This window comes from Perognathus longimembris, chromosome 3 (assembly GCF_023159225.1).
Source record: "Perognathus longimembris pacificus isolate PPM17 chromosome 3, ASM2315922v1, whole genome shotgun sequence".
Lineage (NCBI taxonomy): Eukaryota > Metazoa > Chordata > Mammalia > Rodentia > Heteromyidae > Perognathus > Perognathus longimembris.
Genome location: NC_063163.1, coordinates 109,963,628 through 109,984,209, shown reverse-complemented (window position 1 = coordinate 109,984,209; position 20,582 = coordinate 109,963,628). Strand labels below are relative to the sequence as shown.

The window sequence follows — 20,582 nt, the reverse complement described above, 5'->3', positions numbered from 1 at the left end:
ATTTGAGGATTCACAGCTCGAAGCCAGCCTAGGCAAGAAAGTCAGCGAGCCTTCAAACTCCAAAATCCATCAAAAAGCTGAAAGTGGAGCTGAGGCTCAAGTGGTAGAAGGCTGGGTAACCTTGAGCTTAAAAGCTCAGCCACAGTACTCAGGCCCTGAGTTCAAGTCTTAGGACTTGCTCTCTCTCTCTCTCTCTCTCTCTCTCTCTTTCTCTCCCTCCCTGCCTCTCTCTCTTCCTCCCTCTCCTCTCTCTCTCATGTGAGTATGATCTACCTTACTAGAAAATAAATTCCACCCAGAGCAGACTCTACTCTGGCAAGGCTTGATAATTGAAAGCTCTTGACACTGAACTAAAGTCTTTGTTTTCTCACAGGCTTTAGACATAATTTTCTCCTTTGAAGCAAAGGGAAGAATCTAATAATATTCAAATCATAGGCTTATTACAAGAGATTCAATTATGCAAAACTTCAAGACCAGTACTGAGGCATAGCAGGAATTTCATAAATTGTAGCTATCATTATGACATTCAAGCAGCAGAGCATATTTTGGAAAGAATTCTTTGAACAACCAAGTGCTGAAAAAGTTCTTAGATAAGGCTAATTTAAACAACATTTTTTTTTTCTTCTTGAATCCCTGTAAATTCTACAGAAAAGGAAGGGTAAAAATCCGCCATGTTCATTGTAAGATGCTTAGGGCCAATGTTTATGGTGGGGATGTACAGTTGCATTGTTTGAAGCATGCTTTAGATGTTAGGAAGGTTGTTTTTCTTGTCCTCTCTAATGGCTTCACAAATGATAAACAGAAGTCCTTTTGTCTCTTTACTGTATTTTGATTTTTTTTTGCACAGTAGTTTTGTGGTACTTCTCTTTTCTTCTTGCTTGCTCTAAGTTTTAAATTAAGGGCCTCACCTTTGCTAGTCAAGTGCTCCACTACTTGAGCTATGCCCTTAGCCCTTTTTTACTTTAGTTATTTAGAGTATTGTGCTTTTGCCTTGAGAAAACTCTGGAATGTAAGAATGTAATCCTCCTACCTCTCCTTCCTGTGAAACCTTTTTGCTAAGCACCCTCCCCCAGCCATAATGCTTCCATTACAGATAGAAGGTGTTGGTAATGTGTAAATTAGAAGAAGTTTCAGCTTTAGTACATCATTTAATATCAGCTATATGACACGAGAACTTAATTCAGCATAGATTATCAAGAAAATACCATATGTCAGTACTCTCTCTTTTTTTTAAAGTAGAAATCCAAGCATCCAGCCATTTTTCTCCCTTAGCCTTTTCCAAATGCCATGTGCAAATGAAGAAAACGGGATTTTCTCTCTTCCCTTCCCCGCTTTCAGTTAAATTGTTCCTCACCTTCCGTGGTCCTGTGCTCTTTAGCTCAAATACATCCATCGTGTAGTTGACTCTACGTCCGTAGTGGTCAAACTGGACATTGCCAGTCAGCCCTTGAATCCGCACCTGCAAAGGAAAGAAAAATCCTCGTGTGCGTTCATTTGCCTCTTCCCTTATCCACTCCCCTTTCCAACCTCCTGGCTGATGAGCGGCTACACAGATGGGCACTACACACGATGCAGATCGCACGGGATGGAGAACTGCAGACTACAAGCAAAACACTGAGATGACATTGGGTGGCCGAGCTATTGGTGTGTAATCAGAGCAGAGACTGTCAAAGGGATGTAAAAACCAATTTGCTATCTATTCAGAAGAGGGATGTTTTTATGTCTCATAAAGTTCCCATTTCAACGAACAGAATTTGTTCTCAATTTTTGAAGTATTTTTTCTAGGAATATAAATAACATTAACTTTTAGTTACTTTGGGTTTTATTCACACAATGGAATCAGGAGTCCTGGTACTTATTCTAGAATACATTTTCTTCTTGATAATACTGAAATTATGATAGAAGAAATGGAACAAAAATGTTGAAAATGCTCATGTGATGTAAATTTTCTTTTTAATTCATTTTTCTCTCCTCGCCTGTTCCCCAGTTCTAGGGTTTGAGCTTAGAAAGTCACACTCATTGATCTTTTTTGGGTGGTGTTCTATCACTTGAGCCATGCCTCCAGCTTGGCTTTTTGTTGGGTAATTGGAGATAAGGGTCTCTGACTTTCCTGCTTGGGCTGCCTTTGAACCATGATCCTCCTGATCTCAGCTTCAGTAGCTAGGGTTACAGATGTGACCCTCTGGTGTCTGGCAAAATGGACTTTTTGTGATACTAATCTCTCTGATTCATCTTTATGCTTTGAACCCATGACATTACAGAAGATTTAAATTGATCTAGTCATTATATTATATATAACACATATCATATAGTCACTATATATTTTAAATCTGTCTAACCATCATATGAATTGTCATATACTATATAACTTATATACATATAATTTAATATTTCCTCTAAGCAGCATTTAAGATGGCAGCTACTTTACCAGTTTGGCCCTTACCAAACAAACACATCTAGTGAGCTCATTGGTTGTGCTGAGGCACTGGAGTTTGGCAAAGTTACTGTGGCATAACCCTGTTTATCCTAACTACTCATTTACAAAAGATATAAACATGAAGAGTTGTTACCCAACAATGTCTTTGGGGTGCTAGCTTGATACAATAAAATCCTAATTGTAACACAATTGTGGTGTGATACATTCATCGGTTTTCTTGAGCATTCCACAGAAGAAGGGTCATAACATTGATCCAGGACAAGTGTGGTTACCTGTTTGAGCGTCCTCTCCATGTCAATTCCTTGGCCCCATGGAGCAGCAGGGTTTGCCAGACAATCCCCAGCATTTCCTCTCCTTGAAATATCGATTTTCTGCCTTCTCAGGCTTCGGAATGTCTCAGCCATTACCAGGACTCCATCATAGGTCAGGGCAGAGGTGTACTAATGAAGCAAAAATGATTATAAGGTGAATGTGCATCTTATCCAACACTGGAGCACTCTGGGTTCTCTGCGGGTATAGGGCAAAAAGACTACTTCCTCTGAAGGGCACTTAGAGTATTAATAATTATTTTACTCTATAGTCAGAAATTTCTATTCTCACTTGAATATAAAAAAAAGTATACGAAATCCTTTCATCTGGATTTTTTTTCTTCTGACAGTCCTGGGGCCTGAACTCAGGACCTGGACACTGTCCCTGAGTTCTTTTCCTCTGGAGCCACTTCCAGCTTTCAGTGGTTAATTAGAGATAAGAGTCTCATGAACTTTCTTGTCCAGGTTTGGCTTTGAACTATGATCCTCAGACCTCAGCCTCCCAAGTAGCTGGGATTACAGATGTGAGTTCCCGCACCCAGCTTCATCTTAGTCTTAAAAGGAGAAAACACTTTGAACAAAATACGTATTGTAATGACAGGTGTCTATTAGTCAGGAGAAGAAAGAGATCACTCAGGTAAAGTCTTTATGTGGTGTCCAAGTGTGTAATACTGTGTGCAGCATGGGTACAGTGTCTAGCTGTCTATGGCAGGGCTGGCTCTCTGGAGAGCTTGGGCTCTCTTATTCTTTTCCTTCTGCAAAATGCCTACTGGGAATACTTGAGATTTCATTTATACTTACTGATTCCAAGTGTATTTCATTGTTCAGACTCTCAGAAGAATTAGTGGGTTTGCATATTGCTATTCAGAAGTATCATGCCAGAAATAACATTCATTCACTTATACAAGTGAATGCACTCACAGAGCTAAAAAGAATGAATACATCACACATGAGTGTGCAGGGGAGAGTCAATCATTCAGTTACCTCCAATGCAACTTAGGATCAAAGTGAAGATATGGAATGTTGATGGGGACCGCTGTATGCTTCTTTTTGAGCAAATAGGGAGCTCCAGGAAAAGGTGATGAAGGTAAGAGGGGAAGTGAGAAAGGGCAGACAGGAAAGCAGAATCTGGGACTTCCTTCTGAGACAGTGTGGTTAGCAAATTACTGAACACATGGGAAATAGGTCAGGAACTTCTTGAAGCATGGCAGTACTAATCAGCACAGACTCTACTGTGTCCTGTAGGACTATACAATAATTGTTCTGCACTTATATGAGGGGTAAGTTTGTGCTATGAAAAGTGGAGGATGGTTTCTTAGATTTTCTGCTTGCTAATGAAGAAAACTCACTTGAAACATCAATTGTGGAAAATAAATGTATGCAGTATCGTCATTATAATTAGTAGCATTCCAAAGAGGAGAAAAACGCTGGTATAGATAGAGTATGGAATATTTCATAAATTCTAAGACAGAACATTTCAATAATACAAGACTTAACTATAAGCTTGTAGTAGAAGGGCCTTGATCTGTACCCCCCCCCCACCCCAGGGCATTACCAGGGCGTAGTAGAGCAGGTTTAAGGACAAACCTCATCCCTCACAATTGGGATAGAGTAGTCGAAAGATACACTAAAGATAGACAAATATCTTTGTATATATATGTACACACATGTACACACACCCACACATATTTACTTTCTTTACTGCTTGAACCAACAAATATTTAAGTATAGCAAACCATCAAATCATCACCAAGAAAGAAAGCAGACTGAAAATAAGCAGAGTGAAGTTTGGTAAAGGTATAAAAGGCAAAAGATAAATGCAATGCTAGTATTTCAGGATCAAGGGAGGATAAAAGAAAAATGTTGTTGACATTTCATTAGGGACAAACAAGCTAAGAAGAGATGGCACCAAAGTGAATGCACTTGGCTATGGTTTAAAAAGTCCATCCATCTTTGTGAAATAAGTGAACTAAAACAAAAGAAGTGGTATCAAACAGTGAGGCTGAGCAAAGGACACCTGTATCCACAGCAGCAAAGGCCGTGTAGAATTTGACAAGTCATATTGCTGACAGATTGAATGAAGTAGTTGTTTAAATTGATTACCTTTTCAAAGGCTTTCAGTCTTTCCCACGTGCCTTATTGTGTTACAGACCAGCAAACTATATTTACAGGCACACCTCTAGATAACACTGAGAAAATCCTGATTAGAGAAATGTTGCATTTTATAGCAGGGTGAAACTACATCTTGCTCTGGAATCACTCATTATTCTGCACAATGAATGGAGCCATGAGTTCTGTCGCTCAGAGCAGTAGCATGGTAGAATAAAGATGGATGAAATCATAGAGCACGGGAGAAAGACTCGCAATTTGAGAAGAAAGAATTGAGATAAATTCAAATTGTGCTACTGGTACATTACAGGAATGGGGAATAGGTTCCTTAGCTATGGAATGTAAGACCCAGCACAATAAAAAAATAAACAAGATAATAACTACCTACTGTAGTCATTGTGAGGATGAAGTTCTATAGCACACATCTAAGAATGCTTTGAGAACTGTGTTTGGATACTGGCCCAGACTCACAAGTATAGTTGAAAGCTGAGTAGTAGACAACCAATCATGGCCCTACACATATGAAATACATATCCAAAAAATTCTATGAAATCCTCAGTGAGAATAGCATCATCAAAGATCCTAAATAGTATAAAAGAGGGAAGTTTGTGTTTATTGGTGGAATAAGACAAAGTCTCATAGAGTGGAACTGAAGGTAGACTTTGGATATGCTTGGATGGGGACAGGTGGGAAGGAAGTGAAAGACTGTGGACATGAAAGGCCAGCATCTGACAAGTGACACAGTGCTGTAGCTACAGCCAGAGAAAGGGAGCTGGGGTCTCGACACTATAAGGACCGATTACCCTGGATTATAGAGGACCTTTTTATTGTGTTTTAAAAGCAGGGAAGTGATAGGATGCAAAACCATGCTTTGAGTCTTGGTTGAAATACTAAATAAGTGAAGTGCAATTTATGTGTTTATGATCAATCATCACTCGTGGACACTGTGCTTTTAAACTTGCCTTCTTGCTAATATTTTGTATGTGTGTGTGACTGCCAATCAACACTTAGGGGGGTACTTTTGCTGTTGTTTGTGGACACACTGGTGAAAAATTGGAGTCATCCAATATGCAGTATCAGAAAGGGAACACTATCTTCCTGTTTCTGATGTCATGCTGTAAACAAGTATCCTTTTTTTGGTGGTTACTTTAGTGCTGTTTTCTCCACTCCTGCTTTTTTCCTCTGATGATCTACTGTTTTAAATGGCTTCCAAACACAGTGTTGACTGCTAACATTTCTATTGAATATTTCTGTTTCTGTTTTCTTTTTTGTTGGTCCTGAGGCTTGAACCCAGAGCCTGGGCACTATCCTGGAGCTCTACAGTTCAAGGCTAACGCTCTACTACTTGAACCACAGTGCCACTTCTGGTTTTCTGGTGGTTCAAAGGAGATAAGAGTCTCATGGGCTTTCCTGCCTGGGCTGGCTTTGAACTGTGATCCTCAGATCTTAGCCTTATGAGTAGCTAGGATTACAGGTGTGAGCCACTGGTGCCTGGCTCTATTGAATGTTTCTAAACTCTGATGTGTATTATGGAGTAACCAAGTTTGTTAATAAGTTTCATTCATGTTCGAGTGATAGAGTAGCTGACTATGAGGTCAGCATTAATGAGCCAATAATATATGAAAAAAAGGACTTCCTTAAATAGAAGCATACACATCTACAAGAGTATGCATTGACTGGTTGACAAAAAGCAGTGACTAGCGGCTCACAGAAATGAGACTGATGTATGCCCTAAGTGCAATGGTTTAATACTTGCTCATTTAGCCCTTGAGGAAGTTTTACAAATCATAACTACTACAAATAATGAAAACAGATTATATATTAAATGGCTTCCAAGTGCCACAAATCATGTAAAAAGGGGCTGTGAAAATTATATCCATATGATATAATTTATATAAGTACATTATTATGTAATATATATTTACACATAATTAAATGTAGATATATAATATATAAATATATATTGCAATTTACATTATAGTATATAATAAAACTGTGTTTTGAAACACTGTGAATCTGAAATAAATATAAATAGGTCTACTAGTGAGATAGAATTACCGTAAGTAGATTTTGTAATGAGTTACGTTTATTTTTTAAAACATTTAAAAACACTATTTAATTTTTTTTGCCAGTCCTGGGGCTTGGGACTCAGGGCCTGAGCACTGTCCCTGGCCTCTTTTTGCTCAAGGCTAGCACTCTACCTCTTGAGCCACAGCACCACTTCTGGCTTTTTCTATAGATGTGGTGCTGAGCAATGGAACCCAGGGCTTTGTGCATACTAGTCAAGCACTCTACTGGTAAGCCACATTCCCAGCCCTATTTAAGTATTTTTTTTCAAAGTTGTAGCATAGACTAGTGTAGTTGGAAGCCACACAAAGGAGATTGGAAAATTAGATACGCTTGGTAGCCCATATGCCTGTTCGTTGACTCCAAGATGGCGACTAATACACCTGTTTAATATCTTACATGTATGCATATACAAAATCTAGTGGACATCCAATGAATGTTTTAATTTAAAATTCTTTGTTTCCATAGGCTAGCTGTCCATTCATACCAGAAAGGAGAAACTGTCATAGTAAGAAGATACAGGTATATATGTGTATATACATATACACATATATACCTATATATACGTATGCATGTATATATAATAGTAAGAATATAAAATTGCTGTAGTGAAAATGTAATAATATCTACAGAATATAAAATTATTTTATAATTAGGAAATGAAATAGCTGAGACCTTGGCCTACTAGGCCTTAATTGTCTTAGAACTCCTCATGAGTGTCCCTGGCAGTGAATGGTGAGTCTTCCGCGCTCTGCTGTGAGGGCCTGGTGCTGTCCCCGAGCTTTTTGACTCAAGGCCAGTGCTTGAGCCACAGATCCACTTTTTGGTTTTTGGTAGTTCATCAGCGATAAAAGTCTCACAGGTTTTCCTGCCTGGGTGAGCCTTGAACCATGATCTTGGGATTTTAGCCTCCTGAGTAGCTAGAATTATAGGTGTGAGTCACTAGCACCTGGCCAACATTTTTTTTTTTTTTTACCATCACCATCATGAAATTTCATGAGGAAAGTTCATAGGTGAAGTCATAATAATAATAAACTGCTTGAGTTAATATTTCTTACTCTAATTCTTAAGAATAGAACTTTAGAAATGATTCAATATTTGTATAGTTTCCCAGGCTGCCATTTATGTGGCAAAATGTTTTTAGAAAGACTCAATAATGAACTTTCTGTCTTAAATTAAAAAAAATTAGTAGTACATTAGATAAAAATAAGCCAGTACCTTTGGTGGGGTCTCAGATCCTGGATACTCTCTCTGATCTAGTTTCTTCCAGCGATCCATCAACTTGGTTACCATAGGTGTATTAAAATCTACCAACTGGAATCCTGTAACATTAGCTCCACCATGGATGAACCTCTCCAGAGAAATGTCCTTGAATCCCTATGAAAATCAATATGGAAAGTTGCTCAACTTAGTGCATTCAATATTTTACCTTTTTAACAATAAGAAGGTATTGATCCATCTGTACATCCACATAGATTTTTAATTGAACCATAGCTTGAGAGAGGAAGGAAACTGCCATTGTAGCTTCAAAATTCTGTCATTCAAAATTCAGTATAAATATTTTCATACCTGCTGAGGACACAATTACTTTTGGATACAGGTATACACAAATGTGTATTCTATGAAGGGGATTCTGACATATGAGGATATATATGCATATATATATAGGTATATATATACATATATACACACACACACACACATATATATATATATATATATATATATATATGTTCTGAACCTGTAATGGGTGAGAAACATTTTAAGGGGTTTTTGTTTAATTATTCAGTGACCCAATAGTGAAGAGCTAGTCATTTGAGCTGGAGAGGGTAAAACCTTTGATATTCATAACAGCCTCGGAATTATGGGATGTGACGACGGTGCAAGAGAAAGCGGTAAAGAAGGGAGAGAGAGAATGTGAACATGATGGTTCCCACCAAGTAGGATGAAGAACCTGGGAGGGAACATTTATCAGGGGTATAATTTCACTTGGACTAGAGGTTGTATCCTGGGTTTCAAAATTATCTATCTGCCTACCAGCCCAGCTATTTATCTCTAGTATCTATCTGTGTACCTATTACGTTCTTTCCCTCCCCTCTTCCTTTCCACCCTTTCTTCTTTCCCTCCCTCCCTTATTTCTGCCTCTTTTTCTTCTTCCTCCTCCCCTCCTCCCTCCTCCTCTCCTCCTTCCTTCCCTCTTTCTTTCTTCTCTCTGCCTCCCTCTCCTCCCTCCTTCTTTCCTTCCTTTCGTTTCTTTTGCAAACATCCCTATTTTTACACTAATCCTTTAAAGTGCTTTATAAAACGACACACTAAATGCAAGAACAGGGTCTTTTAGTCTATTAAGGAAGTAAAAAGTCTATTAAGGAAGTAAATTAACAAAGTTATTAGCTCTGAGAAGAGTGAACTGTTTATGTACACCCTAACCCCACAAGTTTGTGGCTTCAGTAATTGCTTTCCTATTTGTGCAGATGTTCTAGTTTTTCTGAGGTAACATGGAAAGTATTCTCTCTCTCTCTCTCTCTCTCTCTCTCTCTCTCTGTGTGTGTGTGTGTGTGTGTGTGTGTGTGTGCCAGTTTAATTTGCTGCAGTAACCCTACAGCTGGAGTAGAAAGCAGGGAAGATAGGTTTGAAGATCTCAGCCATGCTTCTAGAAACTTCCAGTTTTATTGTTACCTAATTTATTTCATTTTTGGATAATGAGGAAGATTGCTTTCCTAGTCCATATGTGTACATCACTTTATCTAAGAAGAAATGTGTCAGTCTGTTCAATAGACTAAGGAAAATGGTTGCTGGGAGGCCTACGTATGTGAATTTACAGCCAATACTGAAGCTGGATTTATTATGTGACAGAAACTGTGCTAAGCACATCCCACAGATTATCTAAGGAGTTTAGCCATCATGAGGTTATGAGAAAGATTTTATTATTAATCTCAAGAAAACTGAAACCAAGCCTAGATAGGATGGCGCTTGCTCATACATTTAGCTGTTGGGGAGGTAAGGATGGGAAGACAGCAATTTGAGCCCAGCCTGCGCAAAAAGTTAGCAAGACCCCGTGGCATGTCTTGGCTGTGTGTGGTGGTGGACACATCATTACAGCTGCAAAGGAAGCAGGGCAATCCCAACAGAAAAGGAGTCTTTACCCCCCAACTCGTGAAAGGGTCCTCACTTAGCAACAGTGAGGCTTTGAATTCAACCCCAGTACCATCAAAAAATAAACAAAAAACTGCGGCTGCATAACTTTTCAATGTACCTAGCAAATACATAATAAAGTCAAATTACAACTTCATGAATTGACTTTGAGTGTGCCTTTGCCTCTTTATGATCCTGTGTATTTGTGTGTGTGTGTGTGTGTGTGTGTGTGTGTGTTGTTGTTGTTGTTGTCAGCTGTGGGGCTTGAACTCAGGGCCTGGGCACTGTCCCTGAGCCTTTTTGTGCTCAAGGCTAGAGCTCTACCACTTGAGCCATAGTGCCACTTCCGGTTTTTGAGCATTTAATTTTATTAATCACCACAGCATGCCCAGGTAAGACAAGATGATACTACACAATAAAAAAAAAACAAAATCCAGGTTCTAAGACCTACCTCTGTTACTTCCTAATCTTAGGTTTTCCACATGCAAAATGACAATGGTAATCAAATATCTGGCCCATTTGGTTGGAATTCACTAATTGACAGTAATTATTAATTAATTCACTCCGCAAATATTTATTTCATGCCTCTTTTGTGCCCGCTAATTTGATAGCTCATCAGTAACATTCTCATTTCACTGAGAAATAAAGTAGACACCAGAAAACACATTTGTGTCTTGGAAATGGAAAAACACTGTCTATCAATATCTAGCTACTAAAATGTCAGTTGAACATTTGCTTGTCAGAACAGAGGGCAGACCCACAGGCAGGGAAATAATTTCAGTGTTTTCTAAAAGCCACAGTCATTCAACTATTGCATTAGCTGCTAATTGATGGCATTATTATTATTATTTTTTTTTCCTTTCTGTCATGGCTGAAATGAAAGTTCTGCCAAACTGCCTTTTATAGCATTAACCACAGCTGCCAGATAGGCAGGGCTGTAGCCTTCAGGAAAAAAAAAATCATCTGATGTAAAGTCTTTGTAATAAATAATGGTCCACATTTCTCTGATTTCCTTCTGTTGCTACATTAAAGTAAAGGGAAAAATTACCTTGCCTGATTATGGCTTTAAAAATGGCCGATACATGGCTGTGTTACTTTTAGCTATGTCTGTCTCAGAGCAGGTAATATTCCCCCTTTTCATGTATTTCGCTTATAATTTTATAGAGAAAATTGATAGGATCAAGACTCTGAAAGCAGTTTCCTTGGAAACAGTTACTTTGCTGGCCATTTAGTTTCCGTTTGTATCTAGAGACTAATAAGGAAATGAAGTTCTGGGGACTATTATAATAATGAAGTAAGTGTGTGTGTGTGTGTGTGTGTGTGTGTGTATGTGTGTGTGACAGAGAGAGAGAGAGAGAGAGAGAGAGAGAGAGAGAGATTAAATAACTAAGCAAACAATGCCCCAGGTTGGGCTGTGTGAAGGACCTGACCTGTGCTTCTTGCAATGGCCTAGTTCGTTGTTCAGATTCACAATGCTTAGAGATCTTTCCAGATTAACTCACATTTTAATTTGGCCTTTTTAATTTTCACTTGTAGTATATCTCTCTTGGGGTGGGGTGTTTAAAACTAGAGGGATCAGCTATCTTTATGAATATTTAACCTACAAGGCCCATCATAGATCATCAATACTTATTAAATGTTTTATCTGATTGAGATAACATTTCTGCTCTGTGTTGCATTTATGTTTCACAGGATGAAAAATCATATCCAGACCTCTCTGGTACAGTGAACGGAAGGAACACCAAATCTCTACTCATCATCTCTGAAAAATCAGACCCTGAAGAACTGAACTTAGAGTATCACTGTATGGTGTGTGTGTGTGTGTGTGTGTGTGTGTGTGTGTGTGTGTGTGTGTGTGGTGTGTGTGTGTGTATGCGTGCTTGCATGCCTGTGGCTGTCAGGGTCTAGGTACTGTCCCTGAGTGTTTTTGCTCAAGGCTAGTGCTCAACCACTTGAGGCACAGCTCCACTTCTGGCTTTATCTGTGATTAATTGGAGATAAGAATCTCATGAACTTTCTTGCCTTGGCTAGCATCTGAGGAGCTAATATTACAGCTGTGAGCCACCCATGCCTAACTTAGAATAAGCACTTTTGTGGCATCTGTGGTTGGTGTACCTTAGACCTGTTCAGTGAAGAAAAGTTGAAACTTAAAAGTTGAAACAAAAGGAAAACCTAAAATATTGTTGTCCACAGAGTAAAATTGTCGCTAGGTTGATTATACTTGGGGAAAAAAGAAAACAAACCAAATGTGTGCGAGAGAAAATTGGGTAACCGTGTCTAGTTTCCCTCCTGGAACTGACTAGACAAGTAAATGTGGACATACCACTGTCTCTTTGTATCTCAATCTATTTATCTGTGGGATGAGGCAGGAATTGTATTTGTAGAGTGTGTGTCTGAGTGTGTATGTGTGTGTGTGTGTGTGAGAGAGAGAGAGATATAGTGAGATACTGGTAAGCTTCTTTACTATTTAATTATATACTCTTGCATATTAGAATTTTGGATGTAGTGAGGTTGTTTTTTTTTGCTAGAGTCATAGATATAAACTGACTTAAAGATTACAAATTTAAAAATCTAAATGACAGCAAGAGTCTGACTTTGCCTTGCGGCTAAAGCATATATCAAGAGCTCCCTGTTGCCACTGGTGGCCGTATTTCAGTGATCTACTAGCGTAAGGGGTGAAGAAATATAAATGCATAACACTATGCCTAAGGCCCATGCCCACTTAAGAGCATGGAAATGTTTAAATTAATAGTCATTTTGTGACAGGAATGCCACTAGCACAGCACTGTTCCCTAAGCATGATATGCTTTGTCTGTGGATGTATTCATTTACTGCAGTCAGACAGGCTAGAACTGTCCAACTGGTCTTTGAGACTTAATGGCCTTTGTGATTTTGGGTAAACGACAGTCAACCTCATTTTCCAGTCTATAAACTCAACACAACTATTTTAAGGACGAATTGAACCAATTATAGTAACAGAGCAAATAGGCTGGCCAAAGCTGGTGCTAGAGGACAAGCAATTCAGTAGCTAAAGATCCATTTTATAAGGATCAAAACACACAGCTTCCTGCTTTCACAAGTTCCTTGCGGGTTAATTCTTGGTTGTAGCCATACCGGGCATCACCTTATACACAGGAAGCCTAACATAATGATTAGGTGAATGGAAAAAGAAGACTAATCCGGCACAGCCAGCGCAAGGGTGCTTTGTGGACCTAGGAGCGAACGTGTTTAAAGATGGCTTCTAAAAAGTGATGGTACTCAAACACCTGGCAGGAAGAAAGTGTCTAAAGCAGAAAAAACAAGAGGAATATTAAGCGTCTGGAAATTCATTTGCTTTGGAAAAGGATGTGTGCAAAGAGGCTGACTGGGAGACTGTGGGGTGAAGGAGTAAAATCGTGAAGGGTTATCTGTGTTAGGTGAAATACTAAAATCGATGTTCCTAAAGGATTTAAGGGCTTGGCTTTCGAATGCTCACTCTGGTAGAAGACGTTAACAACTGGGGCAATGACTCAGACTTGGGGCGATTTGAGAGAAATGTTAAGTCCTGTGGAGAGGTGAGACAAATATTAGCAGGTAGGGGGCTGAAAAGGCCACAGATCAGGTCATGAGAGTCTTTTTCTTCACTCAATTTTCAGCCTCAGGCTAATGGGAAGCTTTAAGTAAGGAAATGACATAACCATACCTGTCTTTAAAAAAATAATTTAAAAAAGTAGCCAGGCCTTGGTGGCTCACATCTGTAATCCTAGTTACTTAGGAGGCTGAGATCTGAGAATCGAAGCCAGCCTGGACAGAAAAGTCTATGAGACTCTTATTGCCAATAAACTACTTAGCCAGAAGTGGTGTCCCAAGTGGTAGAGTGCTAGCCTTGAGCACAAAGAGCCTCAAGGACAGTGCCGAGACCCTGAGTTCAAGCCCCAGGACCAGCAAAAAACAACAACCAAAATAAACAAAACAAAACCCAACAAAACTAGTAGCAAAGTAAAGGAAGCGTGGAAAAGAAGTCTAAGGACAAGGTGGAGGAAATTGTCTTACTTAAGTTTAAAGAAAAAGTCTACAATGAACCAACAAATAGAGAATCCTGCTCTGTCTCTTAGAAATTTTGCAAAGCCATACGAAATCCAGTAAAAACTGCATTTTAGAAATCAGTTCTGATGAGTTGGTTAAGTAGGTGTCTCCTACTAAAGTGCAACTGTAAAAGTGAAATTGAAATTATTTTAATATACTTAGGATTATGAAAATACAACTTTTTTTTTTTTTTTTGGCCAGTCCTGGGCCTTGGACTCAGGGCCTGAACACTGTCCCTGGCTTCTTCCCGCTCAAGGCTAGCACTCTGCCACTTGAGCCACAGCGCCGCTTCTGGCCGTTTTCTGTATATGTGGTGCTGGGGAATCGAACCTAGGGCCTCGTGTATCCGAGGCAGGCACTCTTGCCACTAGGCTATATCCCCAGCCCGAAAATATAACTTTTTAAAAAAATTACTGACCTTATATCCTGCAACCCTCTGAGTTCACTTTTTTGTGCAACATTTATTTTTTTGATTCCTTAGGAATTATATTTTTTTGGATAGTGAAACGTTATTCTCAATCTGGGTGTCTTTTACTTACTTTTGTTTAATTACCTTCATTAGGACCATTAGAACAATATTCAATAGAAACAAGGAGACTCTATCTGTATTTCTGTTTTCTTTTTTTGCTGGTCTTGGGACTTGAACTCTGGGCCTGGGCACTGTCTGGGAGCTTCTTTCTGGCTCAATGCTAGCACTCTACCACTTGAGCCACAACACCACTTCCAGCTTTTTCTGAGTACTTTATCGGAGATAAGAGTCTCATGGACTTCTCTACCTAAGCTGGCTTTGAACTGTGATCCTCATATCTCAGCCACTTGAGTAGCTAGGATTACAGACATAGTCACCAGTACCTGGTTTGTAGTTTGTTTTCAATCTTAGAAAAAATCAGCCCTTAATATTAAATATATTAATATAAATTTCTTCTCTCTTTTTTATTGTGTGTGTATGTGTGCCAGTACTGGGACTTGAACTCAAGTCTTTACATTCTCACTTGGCTTCTTCACTCATGAGTCTTGAGAATTTGTTTGTTTGAGCTGACTTTGAACTGCCATCTTCAGATCTAAGCCTCTGCGTAGCTAAGATTACAGGCATTAGCCACTCTCACCCAGCTGATTTTTCATTTTGGTTGTATTTGGAACTCATACATACTCTCAAGAAATGTTTGTTGATTGGCTAAGTGAAACAAAAGTCACCCTGGAATTATAATAAGAGTATTTTAGGGCAAAATGAATGTCAACAGAATTCATATTAATGCAGATATGTGAAAGTCATTGGCCTAATTGTGTTACAAACATATTGAGTACATATGATAAAAGCATCCTTATTTTTAGTGAGAGTTACAGTTTTTCTTCCCTTCTGCAAGGCAATGTTTTCTACTTCATGTGTTGCTACTTTAAATAGTTTAAATATAGCTTAAATAGCTGCCTTCTATTACAGCTGTTTAAAGCAGAATATGACAACCACAGGAAGATTATAAATATTAATTTTTCCATTTGGTATTGATTTATTTTAGTTGTCAATGTCAGTTCTGGAATGATATATACATGTATATATGCATATATACATATACATGTATATATATATATCCTCCTGAATTCTGTTGCTTGGAAAGCAGAGATGTCAAGACCACATATTTGCAATAATTAAGATTTCATTATTCAATATGACTGTGAGTACAGCTATACCATAAGCATAAAGTCTTTTACTTATGGTGATTAATGCCAGATGGTATTTGCTTTGATCTTTGTGTTTATATAAAAAATAATAAAGCACATCTCCAAATCAATGGAAAAGACAAGTCCAAATTTCACAATATTTCTATGGTCACCTCTCAGGTTACAAAATTATGCTTTAAGAAACCCAGTACAAAAAATCCCCACAACAGTACAGAAAGAGTTCGCAATCCTCTACGTGGTTGTATTTTCTTATTTGAACTCAACACTGGAATGCAGTTCACTAGTGAGTGACTGTACTTTTCTGTTCCAACAAGCAGAAGCCCATTCACTAGAATGAAATAATAGACTTGAGTCCTTGAGTACCTTCCCTGCTTCTAGCACAAGACACTCATCAAAGAAATGCATGATGGGACTAGATGGCAAAATGAAGTGGCATCCTTGACTTGCTTTAGGAGAATCCAGTCGGGGGGCTGGACCTTGGGGCAGATGGAATGCTAATAAAGCAATGTACAAGGACCAGTGTTGCCACTCACGAGAAAGTCAATATTTAGCCTTGTCAAGATATTTAAAAGGACCTGCTTAGGCCTTGAGGAATTTCCTTAATGTATGTATACCTTGTTCATCAACCACCTCTGCACAATACACGAAACACTGACCAACTTGAAGAGTTTGTATTACTTCCATTCAAAAGATTTGCTAGTATATTCTGTTGTCCTTAAAACTGGAGAATATAGGCCATCAGTTTAGATGACTCATGCAATATCCAAGTACTGGTAATTTTTACCTGCAGAATAGTATCATTCAGACAGACAGAAACCCATATTTAATCTGACAAGTGATATCATGGCAAAGCAAATGAACATAATTAGATTTTAAAGGCCTCTTTGACAGGTATCAAGCTAGTCTGCATAAAACTACACTGAATTCGACATTAGACATTCTACAGTCCATAAAATATCAATGAGTTATAAAAAGCTAAGTAAGAAAAAGAATTTCAGCATTTAGTAGACCATTATTATAAGGCACAGTTAAAACAATCTTGAATGCTTGAGCAATTCTTAGGAAAAGTAGAAAATTAAGAACTCTTACCAAATTTGCAATGATATAATGGTAGCCTTTAACATGCTTTCCAACACTCACTATCTGTGGAAATAAGAGAAAAATCAATGTTTATATTTAAAGATTATATTTAAGATTATACTTAAATATTTAAATATTATATTTAAAGATCATATTTAAAATTTAACAACTGTAGCATAATTTCATGAGAAAACAATGTAGTTTTCCTTACAAAAGTGACATATTTTAAATGATGAGAATTTTATAGAAACCATATTGATCACAAATAACCAGTTGCTCTACCAAGTGTTCGTGGACACTGAAGTTTTTCTTCCTTAGAAGTTCAGCTCTATATCTGGATTTTCTACATGGGTTTTATTGCCAGATGTATATGGTTTACAGTTAGTCCAAACACTTCTATTGAGATTTTTGCCATGAAGGTGAAGACAATAAATTGAATTATAAAGAAAGTTTAGTAAAGAACCAATTTAGTAAGTTGTCATATTAGGTAATGTAAACATGACTGGTTTAATATGAATTTAGCAAGCTGGAACAATTTTATCCTCTGGGAACCTCAGATATAACAATTATTAGGGAACACACAATAATTCACACTCAGTTGCATATTACATACCCTAGACCTGAGCCTACTACAAATTTATGTTCTTTACCATGGCAAAGTTTCTGATTCACTAACTTTTTCTGGTATGTCCATTCAAGCCCCTCCCCTCTGCATCCTCTTTAAGCCCCAAACTTTCCCTGCTTGAGCCTTTCTCTTTCTCTTTCCCCTTTTTCTCCCTCCCTCCCTCCTTTCTTCCCTCCCTCCTTTCCTCCCTCCCTCTTTCCCTCCCTGTCCTTTCTTTTGTCAGTCATGGGACTTGAACTCAGAGCCTGTCTTTTTTCCTTTCCCTTTTATTAGTTGTGGGGCTTGAACTCAGGACCCTGAACTCAGAGCTTTTTAGCTCAAGGCTAGCATTCTACCACTTGGAGCCACAGCTCCACTTGCAGTTTTCTGGTGGTTGGTTGGAGATAAGTGTCTCATTGACTTTCCTACTTGGGCAGGCTATGAACTGAGTTCCTCAGATCTCAGCCTCCTGAGTACATATGATTACAGGCTTGAGCCACCACACCAATGCCTGGCTCCTGCTTCTTTCTAAACACTCTCAGCTTGAGAATTTTTGACTGCAGCCAAAACCCATACCAGTTTTATAAGACATTTGTTGTTCCACATGAACACCTGCAATGGCAGCAGAATGGTAGCAGAATCTCCATGAAAACATCACAGTCAGCTCTAGATTGTCTAAAAGAACCGGAGTTAGTTCTAAAGCTTAGTCCAAAGATTTTGGTATTGAACTTTTTGCTTCAAAATTGTCACTTCAGGAACAACAACAACAAAAGCTTTAGTTTTAGCTTCCTCAGAGAAGAATATAAGGCAAGGAGTTCAACATTATAGGCTAAGAGCAGGACATTAATTCTAGGGGTGTAATATATGAATGGGGCTGGGAGAACAAAGCACCTAAGTACAAGAAGAACTGGGGCTATCGGATGCTTTAAGAGAAAGGAAACAATTCAGTGTGTCTTTTAAAAATGTTTTTTAGGCACTAAGATTTGGACTCAAAGCCTCACGGACGCTAGGTGAGCAATTGCCATATGAAATGTATCTACAGTCTTCTTCCTTTAAACTCTGATTTCTAAAATTACATTTTTTTAATCTTTAAATGGTTGGACAAAGGAGTTACCATTCAACAAGTGAGTTTATAAATACAACGAATCTTGATTCAAGTTCCCCCCCCCCCTCCTTTCATTCCTTTACTCTGACTTTGAGAAAGGGTCTCAAACTTGTCATCTTTCCTCCTTGGCCTCTGAAATAGCTGAGATGGCAAGGGGGAGTGGTCATGCCTGGCTGTTAATGCTTTCTTAACTTCATTGAGAATGTTTAAAAGAATCCTTAAACTGACTTCTCTCACACGATGGGTTTGGATTCACTTTATTGGCATGGCTTCTCTGACTTCATGATTAGTAAGTTGAGGTCCTCCTGAGAGAGATGGTGTGAATAGAAGTATAGAATGAAAAGCAAGTGTTGTTTTAGTTTTCCCTTCCTGCCTCTGCATGCTTTCCCTTACATGCCTTTGTTCCATTGTGGGAGCTACAACAGCTACAGAAAAGCAAGTCGCAGAGTAATGCCTTCTCTCGGCTCTGAAATTCTCTGTGTAAAATACAATCCTCAGAATGTTAACTATGAACATCTCTGAGCAAAATTTCATTTGATTGAATAGCATTTTAATTGAGGGAATAAAATATTTTCAAAGAGGCATAGAAGATCCTGTAGCATTGTGATAATGAATTTGAAAGCACATATAATAGTTTAAAAGAACCATTTAGAATCATGGTCTTTATAATTAAGGAGTCATTTTGTAAGAAGTAATATAAAATAATTCTGATATCAGTGAGCTTGGGGGTAATCTTTGCTTTCCTAAAATATGTTTTTAAAAAAGAAAACCCTTACAGTCATAGCTAGGCACCAGTGGCTCAAACCTGTAATCTTAGCTACTCAGGAAGCTGAGGAACTGAGGATCAAGGTTCAAAGCTAGCCTAGGCAGGAAAATCAGTGAGACTTTTATCTTCAATTAACTGCTCCAAATAGCCAGAGGTGGAGCTGTGTCTCAAGTGGTAGAGAGCCAGCCTTGAGTGAAAAGGCTAAGGATTAGTGTCCAGGCCATGAGTTCAAGTCCCAGGACCAGCACAAATAAACAAAACCCAAACCCACAGACACTTAATGTCAGCTTGACTTTAGTCCACTCTTCTTGACTACAGATTCAAAATTTCTTCCACTACATCTTGATCCCTTATTCATGCCACAGGTTTTCAGAAAAAAAAAACAACAACAACTTTTGGCCATAATTAATATATATCTCCTAATAAGAAAGGAAACATGTAAAGATAACATTTCTTAGCATAATAGATTTTAATGAACATCAAGGTTCTGAAAGAGAAATACATTCCCGAGTTCTCCTAATGAAACAAACCCACAATTCCCTTCCTTGCAATTATCTCCTTGAGTAATGACCTGTATGCAAGGTGTCCTTCATTCTTTTATGTGTGGGACTGGGCTAGGAACACAGATGAAGAATGAGCAGGTAAATGTTGGATGTCTCAATGCTAAGTTTGTAATTTTATCATAGGTGTGCAATAAACTCAATTAGCAGAAAAGCTTAAAGTACTTGGATTTGTTTTCATAGCTTGAACTTCATTGGGTATATATTTAAACGATCATTTCAAGTATATATCCTAAACAATGTATACTCATTCAGCACAACGGATAATCCTAGGTACTCTGACAAGCTTAAAGTAATCAATTAAAGCTAAAACTATATGGATATGAACAACAGAATTCAGTGTTTTGTTTTTCATGTTTGGCAATTCCACGAGTAGTACACAGAATTAATTTTTGTAATGTGGCCTAGGCTGGCCTTAAACTCTTGATTTTCCTGTTTCAGACTCCTCTAAGTGCTGGGATTATAGGCATTTGTCCACCCAAAGTTAGCTTTTATTAATCAGATAACAGAAGATCTCATTTCTTGAGATGTTCTTCATTAGTCATGTCATCAATGAGTAACTATTCCTAGGTCATAAAGAAAACTTGTGGGAAGCTGGGCATTGGAGGTACACGCCTGTAGTCTTAACTACTCAGGAAGCAGAAATCTGAAGATCACAACTCAAAGCCAGCC

At 38.3% G+C, this 20,582-nt stretch overlaps 1 protein-coding gene across 7 annotated transcripts in view; it reads right to left on the bottom strand.

Annotated features, from left to right (window-relative positions):
• The window catches only part of Gria4 (glutamate ionotropic receptor AMPA type subunit 4), a 257,256-nt gene that overhangs the window by 60,229 nt on the left and 176,445 nt on the right, over positions 1–20,582 (bottom strand). For all 7 annotated transcript variants that reach the window (XR_007210532.1, XM_048343762.1, XM_048343756.1 and 4 more), the window contains exons 6-9: positions 16,885–16,938; positions 8,140–8,298; positions 2,710–2,877; positions 1,355–1,459 (exon numbers count right to left, since the gene is read on the bottom strand). Coding sequence is in view for 6 of the 7 variants with exons in the window: in XM_048343762.1 (XP_048199719.1) it covers positions 1,355–1,459; positions 2,710–2,877; positions 8,140–8,298; positions 16,885–16,938 (486 nt within the window). In the remaining variant the exon portion in view is untranslated. The remainder of the gene's footprint in view (positions 1–1,354; positions 1,460–2,709; positions 2,878–8,139; positions 8,299–16,884; positions 16,939–20,582) is intronic.